General features: G+C 40.9%; 1 protein-coding gene across 1 annotated transcript in view; it reads right to left on the bottom strand.

Moving 5' to 3' along the window:
* LOC103367574 (voltage-dependent N-type calcium channel subunit alpha-1B-like) overlaps positions 1-21,418 on the bottom strand; it is a 160,932-nt gene that overhangs the window by 22,421 nt on the left and 117,093 nt on the right. The window contains exons 21-27 of the mRNA XM_008295651.1: positions 20,388-20,495; positions 17,791-17,915; positions 17,014-17,195; positions 14,830-14,965; positions 14,277-14,396; positions 3,317-3,355; positions 1,629-1,869 (exon numbers count right to left, since the gene is read on the bottom strand). Of these exons, the coding sequence (XP_008293873.1) occupies positions 1,629-1,869; positions 3,317-3,355; positions 14,277-14,396; positions 14,830-14,965; positions 17,014-17,195; positions 17,791-17,915; positions 20,388-20,495 (951 nt within the window). The remainder of the gene's footprint in view (positions 1-1,628; positions 1,870-3,316; positions 3,356-14,276; positions 14,397-14,829; positions 14,966-17,013; positions 17,196-17,790; positions 17,916-20,387; positions 20,496-21,418) is intronic.

The following is a 21,418-nucleotide window of genomic DNA, read 5'->3' as shown; positions in this document are numbered from 1 at the left end:
CCTCACTGGATTCCTCCACCAGGACACCCTCACTTCCCCTCCCTTGTTAAATAAACCTTTTCCTTTAACGTTTTCTCCTGTCTCCCTTTTTCGTTGGGTCCGCCCGCATTGATTCGAAGACTCGGGTCGTCACACTTAACTCTCTATGCATGAATCTTTTTTTTGACTTGGCTACAATTGACTCAATAACTAGATATTTTCTTTGAACATGGCAAACCAAAGGTTTCTCTTATTAGGTTAAAATGAAAATATATGTGAAAACCTTGACCTGCTGGTGGAGTTAGAGGAAATGTCAGGGATCAACTCACATTTGTCCTCTGGGAACTATGAAACTGTGCCAAAGTCCTTTGTAAGGCATCAAAAGTTTGAGATATTTTAGGATTGAACAAGGTGATAGACTGGCCAACCAACACAGCCATTCACACTGCATGTTTACTCACCTATCTAGAAAGAGGATATAATGAGCTTCTATGTACAATTTATTTATAGTACATTTTGTAGTTTCTTATGGACAGTCAAATAAGCTGAACAGGATTTACTTTTTTTTTTAAATTTCAGAGCAGAGTTTTACCATCTAATCTTGTTCACTTTCAGATTTCCCCCCCCAATGAGAAAAAAAGATGCAATATCAGTTTATACAAAATAAAAATAAATAAATACTGAATTGGTAAAACAAACAAACAAACAAAAAGGTCAGACTTAGGCTGATACAATGCCATCTATACAAAGTTTTACACTTACTGTTTACTGTCGAAAAAAAATCATATTTTTATTCTGTGTTACCTACGTGAATAACAAATGGTTTCTTCAAGTTGAGACTGAAAACTCTGCTGCATTCATCCATCGATTATCCATACACTGCTTAATCCTCACTATAGTCGCGGGGGGGGGGGCTGGAGCCTATCCCAGCCGACTTAGGGTGAAGGTAGGGGACACCCTGGACAGGTCGCCAGTCTATCATAGGACTGCACTTAGAGACAGACAACCAAGCACACTCACATTCACACCTACAGACAATTTAGAATCACCAATTAACCTCAGCATGTTTTTGGACTGTGTGGGAGGAAGCCGGAGAACCGGGAGAGAACCCATGCTGCACGGGGAGAACATGCAAACTCCACGCAGAAAGATTCCGGTGCCCCCACCGGGACGCGAACCGGCAACCTTCTTGCTGCGAGGCAACAGTGCTACCAACTGCGCCACCTTGCAGCCCGGATGGAGAAACAGATTAATGAAAAAATATATACTATAGACTTAGATCAAGCATATTATTTCTAAACACTAAATATAACAAAAATGTATTCAATTTGCTGAGAATATTTTTGTTTATTCAGTTTATTTTTGTTTGCTATAAATGTGACATCTTTGATCACTTGACAACAAGCGCACAAACATTATTTATGTTTCTTTTGTTTTCTTACATGTGTCATATAACGCCCTGAAGACTTAATAAAGAAAAAGTCTAAAATCACAGGGAAAACTTTTGAAGGATTTAAACAGAATAGAAGTGTCCTGCTTTGCCCTGGAGATGATGAAACAGTCCAATGTTCAACAAAGGGGACTTTAGCATACAGGGTGTGTTCATATACTGCGCTTCTTATGCTGTGTGTGTTTAAGTGCTGACTGACCAACAGAGCCAGGGGGATGACCAGCAAGAGGTGTATCCAAAGACCTCTGCCTCTTCTCTCTGTCTTTGTCTTTATCTCTATCTCGGTCTCTGCGATGGTGACAGCGATGGTGGTGGTGATGGTGGTGAGGGCGTTCCTTGCTTGGTTTCTCCAGTGTGCAGTCCCTCAAGTTGACCTCCTGGGGCCGCTGTGGGGCCACAGTGGAGGCTGAGCGCTTCATCGGACTGGCATCAGGGACAGACTGAGGAAAGAAATGAATAAGAGCAGAAACAGATTGACTTGAACATGTTTTAGCATGGGGCTGCATAGTGGAGCAGTGGTTATCACTGTCGCCTCACAACTAGAAGGTCCTGGGTTTGAATCTCACCATGGTGTCTTTCTGTGTGGAGTTTTCATGTTCTCCCTGTGCCTGCATGGGTTTTCACCCGTTGTTCCAGCTTTCCTCCCACAGTCTAAAGACATGCTGAGTTTAATTGGAGTTCCTAAATTGTGTGTAAGTGTGAATGTGAGTTTGCTTGGTTGTCTGTCTCTAAGTGTAGCCCTGTGATAAACTGGTGATCTGTCCAGGGTGCCCCCTGTCTTCACCCTGAGTCAGCTGGGATAGACTCTAGCCCACCCCCCACCCCTCTCCCCCCACGACCCTAGTAAGGAAGACTAATGGATGGATGGGTGTAGGAATGAATGTGCATGGCTTGGTTGTTTGTCTCTCTGTGGGGCTCTGTGATGGACTGACAACCTGTCCAGGGTATACTCTGCCTTCACAGTCAGCCGGGATAGGATCCAGTAAAAGATCTTTTGGTAAATTTGCTTACTGAAAACATTTTGGTCCTTATCTAACTGCATAGTATTAGTATAGTAACAAGGAATAAACTATGAGGAAAAGTATAACCAAATATAAAGTCTTGTGAGGCATTTTTTTTGTTTTGGTTTTTGATATATCTGTTGCAATTTGTAAAACTTTTTTGTTGTTGATATTTTTTATTGTATTTGATGGAAATGGTGGCGGGGCTCAGCAGGGGATGCATCCTACATACCATAGCATGGACTCTGAGACAGGTTACTAGGGAAAGGACTCAGCTTTGATGCGTGGTGCACACCCTTCCAGGTGAGCTACTGGGGGGCCTGCTCTCCATCTATGTTTGATGTGGACCACGGCAGTAGCTACACCTGAGGGCAGGTTCTTTGTAGTGTCAGGTCATTCCATAATTGTTTACATATAGCACATGTATTTTTTTTTTAATGTTTGATGTGCTACATTAAATGGTATAAAGGGATTTATCCAGAATCACACACCTGGTCAAACATTTCTTTGACTCAAATACTGAAATGAAATACTTGCTTGCCATACACTATGAATCTGTATGTGTTTTTTGACTGAATAATACTATGGCTTAACTACACACATGCAGTGCAGTTTTATGAAATTGTGATTTTGGGATGTTACACAGATGGGCTTTAAGGTGTGGTGTCCTACACTAATTTGGCTCATGCATGGTGACATCGAGCCATGTGAATCCATCAGATCATTTACATTACCAAGAAGCATCACAATGACAGCAGATCTGGATTTGATTCTTCAGTATTGGTGCTGTGGATATAAGAATCTGCCAGGCTGGTCCAGGTAATTCCTTACAATGTCAAACTACAAACAAGGATATAATGTATGATGTGTTGCTGCATGTACATACAGCCAGATGGATCCCTGGAAAGTGGCGTGAGTGGCTCCGCTGTGATGCAGGAGAGGAACAGAAACAAAGAACAGCAGAGATCAGGAATATTAAGCAAGATCAGCAACAGCTACAGTGTTAGCTACAGAAATGATACGGTCTAGTTGAATGCTGATATTCAGTGTGTGTAGAAAGGTAGTAAAGTGAGCACTGCTGCAATTTTATAGCAGAAAAATTCAGAAGAAATCAAAGCACCTCTAAAATCCTGCACCAACTATTGGAATTACAGTGAATGGTGAATTATAAAGGTGCTGATGATGGAGAATCTCCATGTACAGACTCTCCTCATAACAAGCATTTGTTTTAAACACTTCTTGTGATTGTGGTAATATTAAATATATTAAATCCTTGATAAGTAAAGAGCTGTAGGGGCTGCTAAATCTAACTTTGCAGTCTAATATAATACAGCTGCCATCAGAATTATTCAACCTCCAAGACATTACAGTGATGCTAATAAAGTGCAATGAAAATCTATTACCTGCAGCCTCAGTTAACAGTCAAACAAAATGTAATATTGCATATTTCAGTAATTTTTCAGAACATAATGTTGACCTTATATTATAGGACTAAATACACAGAAGCAAAAATATTTAGCACAAAAAGCACATTTTTCTTGATAATATTCTTTCATCGTAATAACCTGAATTAAATGTTTCTAACCCTTGTGGTGCACTGAGACCTGTCCAGGGCATACCCCACTTGTCCCCCAATGTCAGCTGGGACAGGCTGCAGCCTAATGCAGCCTACTACAGTGGGTATATACCATGGAGGGTTTGGATGGATTAAATATTACTAATTTCACATAAGCTTTCATCACCTCTATTTGGAATTTCATGTTTCCATGCTACCTGTGCTGTCTTAATAGCCCATCAAAAATTTTCAATGGGATTCAAATCCGGGGATTCAGATGGCCCCTCAGATGTTCCAGAAACAATTCTTGAACCAAGTTTTGGTTCACTTGAATATCATCTGACTCTAAAGCTTAGTGATTACCAAGCTTCAATTTATGCAGCTTATTTAGGCGTCACATTCTTCATAAAACTTTCTGGTAATTTAAATCATTCTCTGCCACTGTTAAATTAGTCCACTCATTATAATCTTAAGTTGAATCCTATGCTGTGTATTACACACTTCACCTGCTGCAAGTCAGACAAAATGAGGCACTGCAGAATGTAAAAGACAATTTTTTTCAAGTGTCTGCCCAGCATTCAGTCAATATGCTTCTTTCAGCATTCACTCTGTGACGCTCACAGACATTTCTGAGAACATATCAGCCCCAGTTCCTTCTGTTCTTGCTTGCCAGGGTTGTTATCCGGAGAGGGGCCAACAAGAGCAAAGTAAAATGGGTCTCTGTACATGCTCTATTAAAAGATGTGATGAAACTTCAAAATCCAGATTTATTGCTCCATATCAGCTGGGTTAAAAGAACTAAGTGTGGCCTTTGTAGGAGGCCAGACTGAGTCACTTGCTGAGGCTCCCTGTGTCACTGAAGCACAAAGAAGGACCTTAAAGCGGAAAACAGGTCTTCAAAGATGGTCTCACGATCCTACAAAAAATGAGCTCAAATTAAGGAGGAGAAAAGCACCCTCGTGAGAATGAACGATAAAGCGCTGCACCTGTGGATTGGAGGTACCAGATTTCAGCCTGTACCGTATAATACCCATTGTACATCAGCAGCATTAGGGAATTTCCTAAAAGGCAACATAAATTAAACTGACTAAAGGATTTCTTCCCCTTTTTTCAAAAGGTGAGAAAAATAAGATAGCAAGTCAACAAGGTAGCCTTCCACCCCTATTCCTTCAACATCCTTTGATTATTCCCCCACTCCAGATTCTCTCTCTTTCTCAGTAACCCAATCACTGTCTTCTTCTATGAATCTTGGGCCATCTTCATAGAAATTTGGAGTCAATATCAACTTTTCGCTTGGCAGAAGAAAAAAAACAAACAAAAAACAATATTGGACAAACAGCTGGCAGCCAGACACAGTCTAATCAGATTATTGTAGATTTCTCCTCTGCTGAACAGGCAGACTAAGGGCTGTCAGAGGAATGTACTTTAAATGCATGAATCGATCAACATTAACATCACTCTGGCAATGAGGTGCTTCTTATATAATACAGATCTGGTGAAAGATTCCTTTTTTCTAATATGACTCATACGTTTTGAGCTGTGACTATTCAACCCAGTCTCATGGTAATTCGTGAAACAATCACAAAACGTAACTATTTCGTGTCCTGGAACATGATTTGCCTGACTTTTTCGTGTTCCCCAGCACGAAATTCAAACCAATACATTTCAACTGAAATTATCTTTCGTGTCTGGGACATGTTTTTTTCCTCATTAGACAGCGCATATACTGTGATGTTTGTGTCTCAGTTTTTTCTGAATTTAAATGAAGGAAATTACAGGTCATCCAGGCCTTTATGCCCTTCAGACATGCCTGGAGTCTGACCAACTGATTGGTTTCATTTGGCCTTATAGATAAATATAACAGGGAGTCGTCTGCATAACAATGGAAATGTATGCAGTGCTTCCTAATGATATTGCCTAGGGGGAGCATGTACAAAGTAAATAACATTGGTCCTGACACAGAGCCCTGTGGAACTCTATAATTAACTGGTGTGAGTGGAAGAAACATCATTAACATGAACAAACTGCAATCTGTCAAATAAACACGATTTAAACCAATTTTGTGCAGTTCCTTCAAGCCCAATTAAACATTCCAGTCTCTGTAATAAGATGCTGTGATCCACTGTATCAAATGCAGATGCAAAGTGTAAAATGCATTATCAGAAGATTTGAAAAGCTCAAACAGACAACACAAAATCCCAATAAGTAGACCACAACATATTGGCTTTGTGGAGTAGCATACATCTTTGACTTTTACTTATCTTCTATGCACAGAAGGCGTAGCATAAACAGCATGTTTGCTGAGCAGCAGTGCCTCTACACTTGCCTACAACCAATGCATTCAGCTGTATTCTCAGTTTACATACATTTTGGCAGAAGTCAGAGTCCAATATACATTTAGAAAATGTCTGAAGAAATTATTGAGTGTACCAATTGTGATGACCCCTGAGGTCATCTTGTATCTTGGTGGGTGGTTCTAGTTCGTATATTGGTTCTGTGAGTGGCTGTTTGAGGTAATCAGGAGCACCTGTGACACCCAGTGTGTTCCTGGATTACTTAAGGACTGACTGCAGTCTCATCTCTCTCTGCTCTGCTTCCCTTTGCAGGTATTGCATCGGTCTGGTCATGGGTTAGTTTTCTTTGTTTAGGACATTTGCATTTACAACACTTGCACAGACATAATTCATGCATACATCATGCACACACACCACTGACGCTATGTATTCTCACAACCCCATATTGGTTTGGTTTTTAATTTGATATAATTTAAGGGAATAATGATAAGCTTTAATTTTTGAAACTTGGTGTGTCTCTCCTTTTGTTGCGGCCGTCTTGAGCCAGGTTGTAACACAACTCAGTGTCCACTGGTTTATATGTCTTTCTATAATTAGAAAGAATGTATAATTTATATAAGTACATTCGATTTTGAAAAGCCAGCATGTTTCAGAGTCCCTAGTAAGCCTTTTGTAACATTTCAGAACTTTTATTTTGATAGTGTAGAGTACCTTGATGCATTGGTGGAGTCGTGTTCCTTTTAAAAGAAAAAAACGACAGAAGCAAACAGAGTGGGGCAGACTAAGGATTAGTCCCTTGAACAAATGGTCCAACCCAGTCTCACAGCAATTCGGGAAATAGTCACAAAACTAAATCTATTGTTTCGTGTCCTGGAACACGATTTGCCCGACTTTTTCAAGTTCCCCAGCGCGAAATTCAAACCAATACATTTCAATTGTAATCATCTTTCATGTCTGGGACACGTTTTTTTCCTCATTCCACATTAACCAGTTTTAGTGTTATGGCCTGTCCACACTAATAACTATAGAGATCACTATAAAGCTGTGTGCACCCACACAACGTTAATATTCTGTACATATCGGCGCTGCTATAAACTCTATTCATCCAAATAGAAAAGACAAAAAATATATCCAGGCAGAGAGAAGCTGTTCTGAGATCGCTCTAAAAGTGATCCCAACGATATTGCTCATAGCTGTTATCGTTTATTTGTGGTAAAATATAAGTGCTTTTACTGTGTTTGGGCTACATGCTCGTCACTACTTTCATTTCTCTGTAAACGAATACAACTCTGAAAAGGACACATGCAGGAAAACGTGGACCGGAACATGTACTGTGATTGCAATAATGAATAATCTGACAATTGTTATTGAGAGGGCAGTGGTGGGGAATGTATCTGTAGCTTTGTGAAGCTTTTAGCTAGCTCGTCAAGGCTGGCTACATTAGCTACTAGCCTAGCCTAGCTGCTGCTGCTTCTTCTATTGATTTGGCGGTTGGTATCCAACAGTAAGATGCATTACCACCACCTACTGTACACACAAAAACATTACAGACTGTGTAGGACGGATTTCTTCCAGGTCTCCGGCGAGGCTGCACGCTGACGCTAACAGGGTTGCCTGTCTGCCCCACTCTGTGTTTGCTTCTCTGTTGTTTTTTTCTTTTAAAAAGAACACGACTCCACCAATGCATCTACACTATCAAAATAAAAGTTCTGAAATGTTACAAAAAGCTTACCAGGGACTCTGAAACATGCTGGCTTTTCAAAATCTAATGTACTTATATAAATTATACATTCTTTCTAATTGTAGAAAGACATATCAACCAGTGGACACTGAATTGGTACACTCAATAATGTCTTCAGACATTTTCTAAATGTATATTGGACTCTGACTTCTGCCAAAATGTATGTAAACTGAGAATACAGCTGAATGCATTGGTTGTAGGCAAGTGTAGAGGCACTGCTGCTCAGCAAACATGCTGTTTATGCTACGCCTTCTGTGCATAGAAGGTAAGTAAAAGTCAAAGATGTATGCTACTCCACAAAGCCAATATGTTGTGGTCTACTTATTGGGATTTTGTGTTGTCTGACTTTTTCAAATCTTCTGATAATGCATTTTACACTTTGCATCTGCATTTGATACAGTGGATCACAGCATCTTATTGCAGACACTGGATTGTTTAATTGGGCTTGAAGGAACTGCACAAAATTGGTTTAAATCATATTTATTTGACAGATTCCAGTTTGGTGTGAGTAGAAGAAACATTATTAGCATGACCAGAGTTAGCTATAGGGTTCCAGAGGGCTCTGTGTCAGGACCAATATTATTTACTTTGTACATGCTCCCCCTAGGCAATATCATTAGGAAGCACTGCATACATTTCCATTGTTATGCAGACGACTCCCAGTTATATTTATCTATGAGGTCAAATGAAACCAATCAGTTGGTCAGACTCCAGGCATGTCTGAAGGGCATAAAGGCCTGGATGACCTGTAATTTCCTTCATTTAAATTCAGACAAATCTGAGACAAAAACATCACAGTATATGCGCTGTCTAATGAGAAAAAACATGTCCCACACACAAAAGATAATTTCATTTGAAATGTATTGGTTTGAATTTCGTGCTGGGGAACACGAAAAAGTCAGGCAAATCATGTTCCAGGACACGAAACAGTTAAGTCATTGTATTTGGCCCTAAACACCTCAGAAACGCACTATCGAACCAGATAGCTACTCCAGTTGGCATTGCCTTGGCCTCCCAGTGGGAATGGGGACATATCACAGGCAGGGCACAGCACGCTGAGATATGTGATGAGACCAACTGGCTTGCACTACCTTCCAGGCAGAATACCTCTTCTAATCCAGTACTTTGAAAGACAAGTGAGGGTTAGCAACAAAACTCCCAAACCACCGAGTGTGAAACTGAAAAACAGATTTGCTCCACTGTTGCAGGACCCTGGGCAACCGAGACAACTGTTTATCCTCAGGGAGCAGGGTGCATTCAGTCAAGGACTGAAAGCACATCAAGAAATAAAAGTCCCTAGGAAAAGCCAAAGGCTGGGCCCGAAACTCTGATTGTGCTGGATTCTGCCGTAAAGGATGTACACAGGATATACAGTAAAAACACGAAAGTACTCTATTTTCCTAAGAACATTGTGACGGCCACAGGCCTTGCCAGTGTGTTTTCCTGCCTCTGCTTTCCTTTTTCCAGTCTGGATGACCTGCCCCTCCCACTTCATTAAAGGATTGGTTTCACCTGCTTGGTGCCTTTAAAAGCTGGGTGAATCCAAGATGGCTCTCTCTCTTTCTCCCTCCTGGAAGGCTGGAGCCTTTCAGGTCTCTCCTGGTTTGGTTTGGTTTGGTTTGATTTGATTATGCTGAGCTTAGCCTGGGTTTGTAGACCTTATTATTAGTTTTCCTTTGTTGAATGTTTTCAATAAATTACTCATTTACTTTAAAAGCTGTTCCCGTATCAACCACCCTTTTTTGTTTTGCTCTTCAACGAGCTGAGCATAACAGCATGTTACCAACATGAGAGAGAAAATCCTGAAAATTGTGGCCACTTATCCAACTGTAAAAACCATCACTCTGCATTTTGGGTCAAATGATGTGTCCAAACAACAGTCTGAAGTTTTGAAACAAGACTTCAATGGACTACTAAACAAAGTGAGAAAGAAGAGAGGAAAGATTCCGCAGGTTTGTTGGCATTGAAGAAATGGCTTTCATCTGCATGCAATGTCCATTTTATTGACAATTTTTACAGTAAAATAATGGAAGAGTACACGGAACACGTAAATGATTTTTTAACACAGAACTGCTTCAGTATCTTCCAGTCAGGTTTTCAGCAACAACACAGCACTGAGACAGCTCTTGTTAAGGCGTTCAATGACATCTGCTTAAACACAGAAAATGGCAGCATTTTAGTCTTCAGTACTACTGGATCTCAGGGCTGCTTTTGACACAGTCGACCACAACATATTACTTTGTCAACTGGAGAATTGGGTGGGATTTTCTGGTACAGTGCTTAACTGGTTCAAATCTTACTTAGAGAACAGGGACTACTTTGTGTCTATAGGTTACTTTACATCTGAGCAGACAAAAATTACATGTAGAGTTCCCCAAAGCTCCATCCTGGGGCCTCTTCTATTTAATATCTACATGCTCCCACTGACTCAGATAATAGACAACAACTAAATATGTTAACATAGCTACGCAGATGACACACAGCTCTACATTACAATATCAACAGGAGACAGCATCCCTATACAGACACTAGGTAAATGTATTGAACAGATAAATGAGTGGATGTGCCAGAACATTCTTCGGTTAAACAAAAACAAAACTGAGATAGTTGTTTTTAGACCAAAAGAGGACGGATTAGAAGTCAGGACACAGCTCCAACCTATACAATTAAAACCCCAGAGCAGGCCAGAAATCTGGGGGTAGTCATGGACTCAGACCTAAATTTTTAAAAACAGATTAAGGCCATTACAAATCCAGCCTACTGTCACTTAAATAATATATCAAGGATAAAAGGACTGATGTCTCAGCTGGACCTTGAAAAACTTGTCCATGCATTTATTTTTAGTCGGCTTGATTACTGTAACAGCATTTTTGCAGATCCATCCATCCATCCATCCATTATCTTCCGTTTATCTGGGGTCGGGTCGCGGGGACAGTAGGTGGAGCAGGTCGTCCCAGACTTCCCTACCCCTGGCAACGCTTTCCAGCTCTGCCTGGGGGATCCCAAGGTGTTCCCAAGCCAGCTGAGATATGTAATCCCTCCAGCGGGTTCTGGGTCCAGGTGGACGTGTTTGGAAAACCTCCAGAGGAAGCCTCCCCGGAGGTATCCGAATCAGATGTCCATACCACCTCAACTGGCTCCTTTCTACGCGAAGGAGCAGCGGCTCTACTCCGAACCCCTCCAGCTGTCCGAGCTCCTCACTTTATCTCGAAGGCTGAGCCCGGCCACCCTGCGGAGGAAGCTCATTTCAGCCGCTTGTATCCGCGATCTCGTTGTTTCGGTCACGACCCAAAGCTCGTGACCATAGGCGAGGGTTGGGACGTAGATGGACTGGTAAATTGAAAGCTTCGCCTTGCAGCTCAGCTCTCTCTTCACCACAGCGGTCTGGTAAAGCGCCCGGATTACTGCTGATGCTTCACCAAGCCGCCTGTTCATGTTGCCCTCCATTTTCTCATCACTCGTGAACTAGATCGCGAGATATTTAAACTCCTTCGCTTGAGGAAGCAACTACCCCACCAGCCGGTACCTGCCTGCTGCTTCAGGAGACCTCGAGCCAACCAGGCTCCAAAGGTCTCCTTCTTCAGCCTGACGGCTTCCCTCACTGCACCGGGTTTTGGGGTTGCCGCTGCGACAGGCACTAGTGACTTTCTGGCCACAGCTCCTAATGGCCGCTTCTGCAATGGAGGCTTTGAACATGGCCCACTCTGGCTCCATGTCCCCAACCTCCCCCGGGATGCAAGAAAAATTCTTCCAGAGGTGGGAATTAAAAACCCCACGGACAGGGGCCTCCGCCAGACGTTCCCAGTTCACCCGCACTATGCGTTTGGGATTACCAGGTCTGTCCAGCAGCCTTCCTCGCCATCGGATCCAACTCACCACCAGGTGGTGATCAGTTGACAGCTCTGCTCCTCTCTTCACCCGAGTGTCCAAAACATACGGCCGCAGATCAGATGATACGACTACGAAGTCGATCATTGACATTTGTCCTAAGGTACTCTGGTACAAAGTACACTTATGAGCAACCCTGTGTTTGAACATGGTGTTTGTTATGGCCAATCCGTGGCTAGCACAGAGGTCCAAAAACAAAACACCGCTTGGGTTCAGATCAGGCAGGCCGTTCCAGGTTTCACCGTCATTGCCCACGTGAGCATTGAAGTCCCCCAGGAGAACTATGGAGTCCCCAGGCGGCACCCCTTCCAGGACACCACCCAGTGTCTCCAGCAGGTCTACCAAAAAAAAAATCAATCAGACACCTGGAGCTGATTCAAAATCCTGCTGCTCGAATCATTAGGACCAAGAAAGCGGATTATACCATTCCAGTTCTGAGCTCTTTACACTGGCTCCCTGTGTGTCAAAGGATAGATTTTAAGTACTGCTGCTCAACAGCGTCATTTTTCCATAAAGTTTCCATAGAGATGGCGGCATGCGTGGATGCAGCAGCCCCTTCAGGAGACAGAGGGTCTGGGGTGAGTGTCTGGGCATTGGGGTGGGTGCTGGCCATGCTGGGTGGCTGTCTGGGGTGGCCTGGTCCTCCCGGGTTCTCGGTGGGCCTTCTGCCTGGGGTTGGGATAGTTCTCTGGCTCATGGGGCCCTGGGCTCAGTCCACCTTGGGTGGCCGGTGCCGGACGGGATGGTCTTGGTCCGCTGGGGCCTCTGTCTTGTGGCTGTGGGGTGCTCTGGCTGGGGCCTTTCTCTGCCTGTCTGGGGGGGATGCGTGTTCACCTCGGTGGTGTGGTGGCTGGGATTCATGCTCCAGGATTGCTGCTGATTGCCCAGGTCTTCGGGCTCTCCCAGTCTCTGGCCTTCGCAGGGGCTCGGTTGCATTTGCACGGCTGCACTCATATTTGAATACTCTCCATTCCTCATATTCTGCACTAACAGTTACTTTTGTTTATTTTGTTTGTTATTTTCTTCTGTTTTTCTTTTTCTCCTGTCATATGTAGTTTGTTTTTGTTTTTTCTCTCTACTTTTTGTGTGCATATGTAAATCTTGTGCTCTGGTAGTCGTTGTGATTCAGGTTTTCTCAGCTTGTTTATCTTAGGTGCTCTGAATGATTATCAGCTCTGTTTTCCTGCAAAGGGCCACAGGATGTTTTCTGTTGTGTGATTGTAGAGGTGTAGCAGTCGGTAGACTGGTGTATCTCTGTCTTTTCTCTGTTCTTTTCACTCTTCTTCTTATTTCTGTACACTATACACTTTTCTTTTTCTTTACTCCTTCTCTTTATCATGTCCAGCAGTATTATGTAAAATTCAGTAATAAGAAATAAAACAGAATAAATAAATAAATCAATAAATTTCAAAATGTAAAAAAAAAAATCTGATTATCAAGAGGTGGCCGATACTCATAAAGGTCCCCTTGGCAAATCAAATTTGTTCAGCACAACACAGCAGTCACATCATCATTCTGCCTGCTATGATGCTGAACCAGACACATGAAGACAAAAAAGTGCTCAGACGTGTTCTGATAATGTAGAGCCATTTTGAGCTGTGCATTTTTTTTCTTGGACACTGGTTGTTACGGTTGTCACTGAAAGTTTGGGAAATTTGTGTCAAGATAATGCAACAATAAATACTGTAAAGGCATACAATATTTTGCTGAATCCTTTTACCTTGAAGTAAAATTGTATTTTTTTCTGGGGGTCCCTCCCAAAACCTCTTGCCACCCCATGTGAATTTTTTGGATCTGTCACTGCACGCTAGCAGGAGTATCCACTTCTCAAGTGTCTGCATCAAATTTGTATCTACTTTAACCTTATCTAACGTTTCAGTTGCTCATGTTAAGGTAAGGCTGAACTGAACACTGAGCAGCATTTAATGAACAAGAGTAAATCCTGCAACTGCTCTACTGTGAAGAGAACAGCTAGCTGCGATACTACCAAGTGAGCAAGAACAGGAGTGACAGAACAGTTCTGTTTAAACAGTTTGAACAGAGTTTGAGAATGACTGTTGGCTTTCCTGAGGAGAAACAGACTGTATGATTACTACAGAGCAGAGTGACTGACGCTATGTGTGTGTGTGTGTGTGTGTGTGTGTGTGTGTGAACACTCTGCTACAAAGAAGTAGGAGTGCCTTATCTGGTTCATTTCAGCAGAAACTAGACAAAAGGCTTTTGTTAATTTAAAAAAAAAAAAAAAAAAAACCTAACACAGCATGCAAATTCCTAAAATATAAGTATTCACATTTTCATTGGATAAGAATGTGACCAAATGTGAACCAGTTTGCAAAATGAGGATGGTGTGGTGAAGATAAAATGTTACCTGCAGCTCAGCAGTGAGTCGAGGCATAGAAGCAGCTCTGCCCTGGTTCTCCAGACTTGAGCCAGGTACTGGCATTGGACTACTGATGCTGGTCTCCATCTTCCTCATCTCCACCGATTCCTGGACACACACAAGCACAAGCCCATAATTTTTAAGCTGTTTTTCAGCAGATGAGAGAAAACTGGAATGCCTGGGGGGGGGGCATCTAAGATCTGCAGCAACAATGTACGAGTATGCCATTTTAAGGCAGGAAGGGATTGTTTTCGTATAAAATAAATAAATAAGCAGTACAAATAAATAAATAAAAAAAACAGGAAAGTTTTTTTTTGACACTCTGAAGCTTAAGTAAATAAAATTACAGAAAGTGTATACAGTTTTACTCTTGATTCAGTGTCTTTAATATTTGAAAATCCCTTGGGGTTTCCCTGGTTTATACATGAGCATAGTGCCGTTTAAATTTTTGTGCTCACAGTAAACTCTATAAAACAATTAGAATATATGAAATGGTAGTTTCATATCCACAATCCGCACTGAACATTTCTGTCAATAGTACCTGATTGATGGCAGTGTTTGGTGCGTCCTCTGATGGGCCCCTGGATATGGTTCGCTTAGTCTTAGCCCGGGGTGCTTCCTTGGGTTTCTCGGTCACCCAGGAAGATGATGGTTTTATGGTGTGATCATGGCCTGGTCTGTGTGTTACAGCATTCACAGCTCAGAGTGAATATTAGAGGTCAGAGGTTTATATTTTTATTCTGCAGATGCCCAAAAAACTTAGGAACAATAATGTTATTTCATTTCTAACGATTAAGTGCAGTTTGGCTGAAACCTTGTGTCCAAACTGTATAACCACTGTACAATAATTTATACACTTTGATCTGTTAGTATTGTTTTTAGTTAATTAACCTGTGAAAACAAACCTTTTTCAAAATTCCCTCAGTACATTACATTATCTGTGTAATCTGCCAGGTCTGTCAGTCATCCAGGTCATGTAATGTTTATAAGTGCTAAGTCAAAGTTGAAGTTGATTCACCTCTTATCCAAAAAGCTCTTTTCCTTCAGGTTGAGTTATACACTGGCATCCCTTAAAAAAAAGAAGTGGGGTCTGGGATGACACTTATCATTTACATTCTAACCTGTCCTGACATTCCTCCCCAGGCAGTTTTAAGCACAACACATACAAGCTGTATTGAATCCTTTGATATGTGTCAATTGATGCCCCTGACACACACTAGATGTGTCACACACATAGAAGTATGACGGTACAGTTGACAGGAAGTATCACAGACATTGATACTGGTAAAGAGGAGAGTGGTGTAACCTGATAAGATAACGCAGTAGCTGCGCAGGATTACTTTATTCATTCTCTGCTTCCTGTATAAGTCATTTAAGCAGTAACTCTAAGCTCGTTATGTAAGCTCTCTTTGCATTGATGAAGAATATGTTGATCTTGAACATGGAGTGCTTTGTGACACAGGTAAAGTATGACTTTACCCAAAGTAGTTAAAGGTCTGTGACTCCGTAGCTGTCAGTCAGAAGCAGAGAAACATTTTGGATGACAGACAAAAGGTCTTCATGAATCTAAAGCAAGAAGCCTTTGACCTCTCTATGCCTCTCCATCACACAACACTATAAAATTCTGATTTGAATAAAAAGTACCACATGTGCAACCAAAAAGCAGAGTAAACACAGTACAAGACAAACTGTTAAGGCAGATCGATGCTTTCCTTTCAAGGTGTTCTGGTGCTTCTACTGTACGGCCATAGAAGTACAGATTGATGTCATATTTCAGAGCTGAATTTACTGTGTTGCATCAACACAACATAACTGTATGTGAATGAGGTATGAATTATCAGTGTGCAATATACTCCCACTGTTATTATTGCTAGAAAGTCATGATCGTGGGAAGGTTTGGGTTTGGTCAATCACAGAATATTATGAGCCTTTATTCAAAAAATACCGCCATCCCTACAAACATGGTGGACATTCACAGCTTCGGCTTTCATTTCATTCCAAAGCTCTGGCGTGTTTTGAAGAGAAACAGAAATCTGCCATTGGGGCCCAAACATAATTAAGAAAGAATTCCAATTCTGGCTTTGATGTGGTTTATTTAATTTGAAGCAGGTGATGGCAGTTGCAGATGTAGATGCAGTGTAGTTTGTCTTTATTGTCAGTCTTGACAGTAAATGTGATTTTAGGTTGTAGATTGTAGTTTGTATTTTGAAAATCCAACTTCAATTTGTCATACTCATGTAGTAAATAACATTGTAGAGTTTGGTGCATGGGTCAGTGTGATAAATCTGACCTTAATTTTGTGTCTCAGTATAATAAACCCAGGTACATTCACAGGGCCTGATTTACACATGCAGCTACAATAACTGTTATATGTGAAGTGTATGCAGGCTGTGTCACTATCCTCATTGTATATGCATTTTAAAGATGAAGATGTAAATAATAGAAGCAATGTTGCTTATGTATGAAACTGAATTTACTAAGGTCATTCAATTTACAATTTACTCTATGCATCTGTATGTGAGATACTAAACCCGCAACCATTTATTTTATAGAAGGTAAATCAGAGCTTAGCATTCAACTGCATCTTTACCTACTGTAACCTTAATTTCAAATGTTGATGTTGTAAAGTCAAACTACTGTGGATGTGGCATATTCTGAACTTCAACTTTGGTTTTAAGTCTTGATGTCGTGACTTAAATTTTAGTTTCTGAAGAGTCAAACTTACAGCGTGCCTCCATTGTTGAGGGAGTTGGAACTAGGTCTGGTCTGAGGCTGGGACTTGGCATGAGATTTGGGCTGGGGCTGAAGCATGCTGGGAGGCTCCACACTGTTTACCATCATAGACAGGTCTTTCTCCTGCATGTGAGTCAGAGGCAGCAATGGCTTAAACAGAGCCCTGGCCTTGCACTGTGGAGGAGAGACGGATGGCAACATGCTGAAGACACTGAGAGGCAGCAGGCAGAATATTGTTTGACCCAAGTCTAACTGTGGGGGCTTGTGTCACCCAGGAGTGGAGACATGGGTCAGAATATTCCTTTATTCGCAGTCATGCTTGTATGTAGTACTTCTTTGTGTGTCTGCATGAGTGTCTGAGGCTGTACCCAACCATGCATCTGTGTAGTAGATGTGCAGGTTTACGAATAACTGCCTGCCAGCAGCTAAATGCAGTTTTATCTTTGACTGTAGGAGGAAAATGTGCCTTTCGACAGCCACTATAGCAGGTAACAAATCTGTGGGTGCTTTTGCATGGAATGTTTAAACTGGGAAAGCTGTTGATAACTTTTGTAAATCACCAGTGACTGATACAAAAATATATTCTTTGCATGTGTGAATACATGCAAGCATTCAAAGTGTGTATCTCCGTGTGCAAGCATCATCTATGTGGGCACATGCATGCAGGTTTGCACTATTTCATTCAATATGTGTGTGTTGGTCTTTGTGTGTGTGTGTGTGTGTGTGTCTGTGTGTGCGCATGCAGGCACGTGTGGCGTGAATGTTGTACCTGGGAGCCGGATGCACTCTGCTGCTGCTGCTGCTGCTGCTGCTGCAGCCTCCTTGCTCGATTCTGCTTATAGTAGTCGAAGATCATCAGGGCTGCATAAACCTTCCCTACTGTGAGCTCATTGGCTGAATGAGGAAAGAAGAAATGATACGAGGAGGGGGGGTAGTTCAGGAAAAAAAGAAGGTGAGGAGAGGAGAGGAGAGGAGAGGAGAGGAGAGAAAATTCTGCTGACTCATTGCTCTCTCCGAAATCCATCTCGATTTGATTATCTCCTGGATTAGCTTAAACAAAAGGAAATTGGAATTTTATTAATTCACAGTAAGTAATTAAAGTAGATTTTGAAGGTAAATAAAGCACGTATGATGAGAGAACTGACGGGAAATGCCTTTGTGTAGTCAAGATATATAATAAACACAAAAGGTGGCAGCAAAATGCTCAGAACTGAATCATATGTCTTTGTCTTTTGTACACATGCTATGTCCATCTGTCCATCCATGAGTACTTACAGTACACGAACATATACACACATTTGTTTGGGATTGTATTTGTCATTGATAATATTCCTAATCCCACACTGGGATTTCTCAAATAGTTTGAAGGCAAAACAATCTTACTGTATGTAAACTTCCTATTTTGAAGAAAGTAACAAAAAATTCTCTTTGTAATTATTCTGGCATTTAGCAAATAGAAATAATTTTGGTAATCCTACCTGACCGAAAACAGGAAAAGTTTAGTCTGATTTAATGTCAGACAGTGGGGGAACAAAGGTTATATGTCTTTTTATACAGTTTATGTAAACTTTTGGTTTCAGCTGTATATTTTCTTTTTCATGCATGGCACCATTTAACTGAGAGTCTTTCTAGACATATACTGCTCAAAATAAATAAGGGAACACTTAATCATCGTGGTATAACATCAATTCAGCTAAACTTTTGGGATATCAATCCTTTTTGTTAGGAAGCTTCAGTGACTGTGTTAAAACGCAAGTGGAATTAATAAACATTAAATGTGACTCAGTCCCAGGAAGACATTGTTTGGACATGCAGTGAACCAGCATGCACAACTGCAGGAGTTCCACTTTGTGGAGTGCAGTCATCATCAATAAACCTGTGCTTTCCCTGCCTTGACCAATATAATTGTCAGCTGCAAAACAAAGGTTTAAAAGGTTTAATGCATTATTGGATTGTAGCAGGTACTGCTCAATTAACTGAAATTTTGTACTATTTATCCATCGATATATAATTGCAGGTTTAAAATTGTGAAACCTAAATAAGGTGCCAGAGATGAATATAGTGCACAACATAGTAAGCGGGGAGTGAGTAACGAGTCTGTCTTGGTGCCAGCATAGTAACAGTCAAAGTAAAAAAAAAAAACCCAGAACACCCAGTTTTTATTCCAGTAGTAAGAAAACACCCATTTACCCCCCCTGACATTTATAACAACGTTAAATAACTACAAGCAAACTTTGGAATCTAACCTCACTTAAGAGTAACTTTGGGATAGAGGTATTCAAAAAACAATTTAAGATTGTTTACTAAAGTAAACATATTTCTGTTTTCAGTGACCTTTAACAAACACCATTTCCCTACACTGCAGACAAAAGAAGTGAATCTGGGCTAGTCAGGGGTCATGGTTAGGATGGTTACAGGACTAAATATCGTAGAAGGTTACAGACTACAGAGATAAAAGTAAACCTTTAGAAAAATACTTTCCATCAGAGCATTGGTCAGTTTTATGGACAAAACTAGGTAAGCATGACATACAGTAAGTACCTGCACTGCTGTGATGTTATTTGCAGAGGAGCTGTATTTTTTTGTACTTAGTAATTGTTGTCTTTCAAATTTAAATCCATAGAATGTGAATGAATGTGACATGCCCTCCACCTCCACCTTTGCTGAGCTCAGTTCTCCCTCTTCCTTCTTTCCCCTTCCCTTTCTGTGGCCGTTGTTGTGTTGACTGAGTGTATGCGTGGGGATGTTATGTGCTCCATGCAGACTGGACCTGCGTCAGAGTGGCTGACCTACTCATAATCATCTCTTCCACCATAAAAGATGGACTCTTTCCATCACTTGACGCTGGCAAATCTCCAGATCAAGTTCTAGATCTAGTCCTTAGATCAAGTGCATTCACTAAATCTACAATGTATGCAATTACATGGTGAAAGCAGCATTAGAAGACTTTTTTTATTCATTTTTTTCATTTTTTAGTAATTGAATGACAGAAAGCAAATCAAAGCACCTTGTATAGCAAAAACGCAGTCATAATGACACGTTATGTACTGTCTCAATGGTACCCTGAAACATTCAGGGTAATGATGTGCAGTGCTCTGCAGCTTTATGTGAATTAGAATATGAGAAATGATTGCACTAGGTAAGGTATGAAAATTTATAGCTGAAACGCAACATGAAGACAGCTTTGTTTAAATATATTGTTTTCTCAAAAAGCTGTGAACAAAAGTTTAGTGACATGACTGAAAAATGTCTCCACAGATACAGACATGTGTCATGTTTCATTAAAGAGAACTTCTCTTTCGGAGATAGGGCTATTTAAATTGTTGTTTAAAAAAATGGAAAGCTCAAAATTTAGATGATGCTTACGTTTATGTGGTGTCACCAGGAGGTCCATGGTCTTTTGAGAGAGGCTGGGCCACACTGTGGACAACTCTTTCTTTAACTCAGCATCAGATAATCGCTGGGCTACCATACCTAAAAATCCAGAGAAAAAGAGACTAATTTAATTTCATTCATTAAAACACATATTCACAGAACGAAAGTACAGGCTTTTAATTAACAAACAATTAATTCTAGATATACAACACAAAGCAAGCATGACAGTAGTACATTGAGTACAATTACTGAGATTCAAATCGTTTATTTTTTTCAATACTTAATATGTCCACCTTGATTCTTGACGACAGACAATTCCTTGGCAGGAAGGATGCCAGTGTTGCACATACTTCTGGAGAGATGATCTGTCATTCTTTTTGCCTATTTTTTCACTACATTATGTACTATGGCTTATAATACACCTCTTGATTAGTGCTGCAACTGTGTTTCCATTGATTTTATTTTTTATTGGTCACTGATTTCCCCTGTGGGGGTTTTCGGTTCCTTCCCACTGTTGCGGACTGCTTGCGGACTGCTGAAGCTTATAGGGAATCCAGATGTTTTGGATTGTTGGGTGTTTCTGTTTCTGCCTTTGTGAAGCGCTATGAGATGACTTGTTGTTGTAAATATGCGCTATACAAATAAAATTGAATTGAATTGATCTTCCTGTGTTCTTTTCTGTCTTTTTTACTTTGAAAAAAAAAATCCTGTGGCAATTGTTTTTCCATGTGTAGCCATTATGCAGACATGTACGAGATATTGTAGACAGACACAGCCCATAGGGCCAAAGAAACTTTTGCTGTTCACAAGTCATTTTCTAACATGAAGCTAGGCTTATTTGAAATCTCCGCAGCTCTCACTGTTGTTTTTGTGATCACAAAATATTTACTTTTGCTTCATTTAGTTTCTACTTTAGGGCCTGGATCTTCAATATGGTATTTCTAAAATATTTGTTTTTATATGTACATAAGAGACATTACTCGACTTGACAAACTAGATATTACGTAGTGAAAGCTTCTTCA

The sequence above is a fragment of the Stegastes partitus genome, unplaced genomic scaffold (genome assembly GCF_000690725.1).
Source record: "Stegastes partitus isolate 25-593 unplaced genomic scaffold, Stegastes_partitus-1.0.2 Scaffold1063, whole genome shotgun sequence".
NCBI classification, from domain to species: domain Eukaryota; kingdom Metazoa; phylum Chordata; class Actinopteri; family Pomacentridae; genus Stegastes; species Stegastes partitus.
This window is presented reverse-complemented; position numbering and strand designations above follow the sequence as displayed.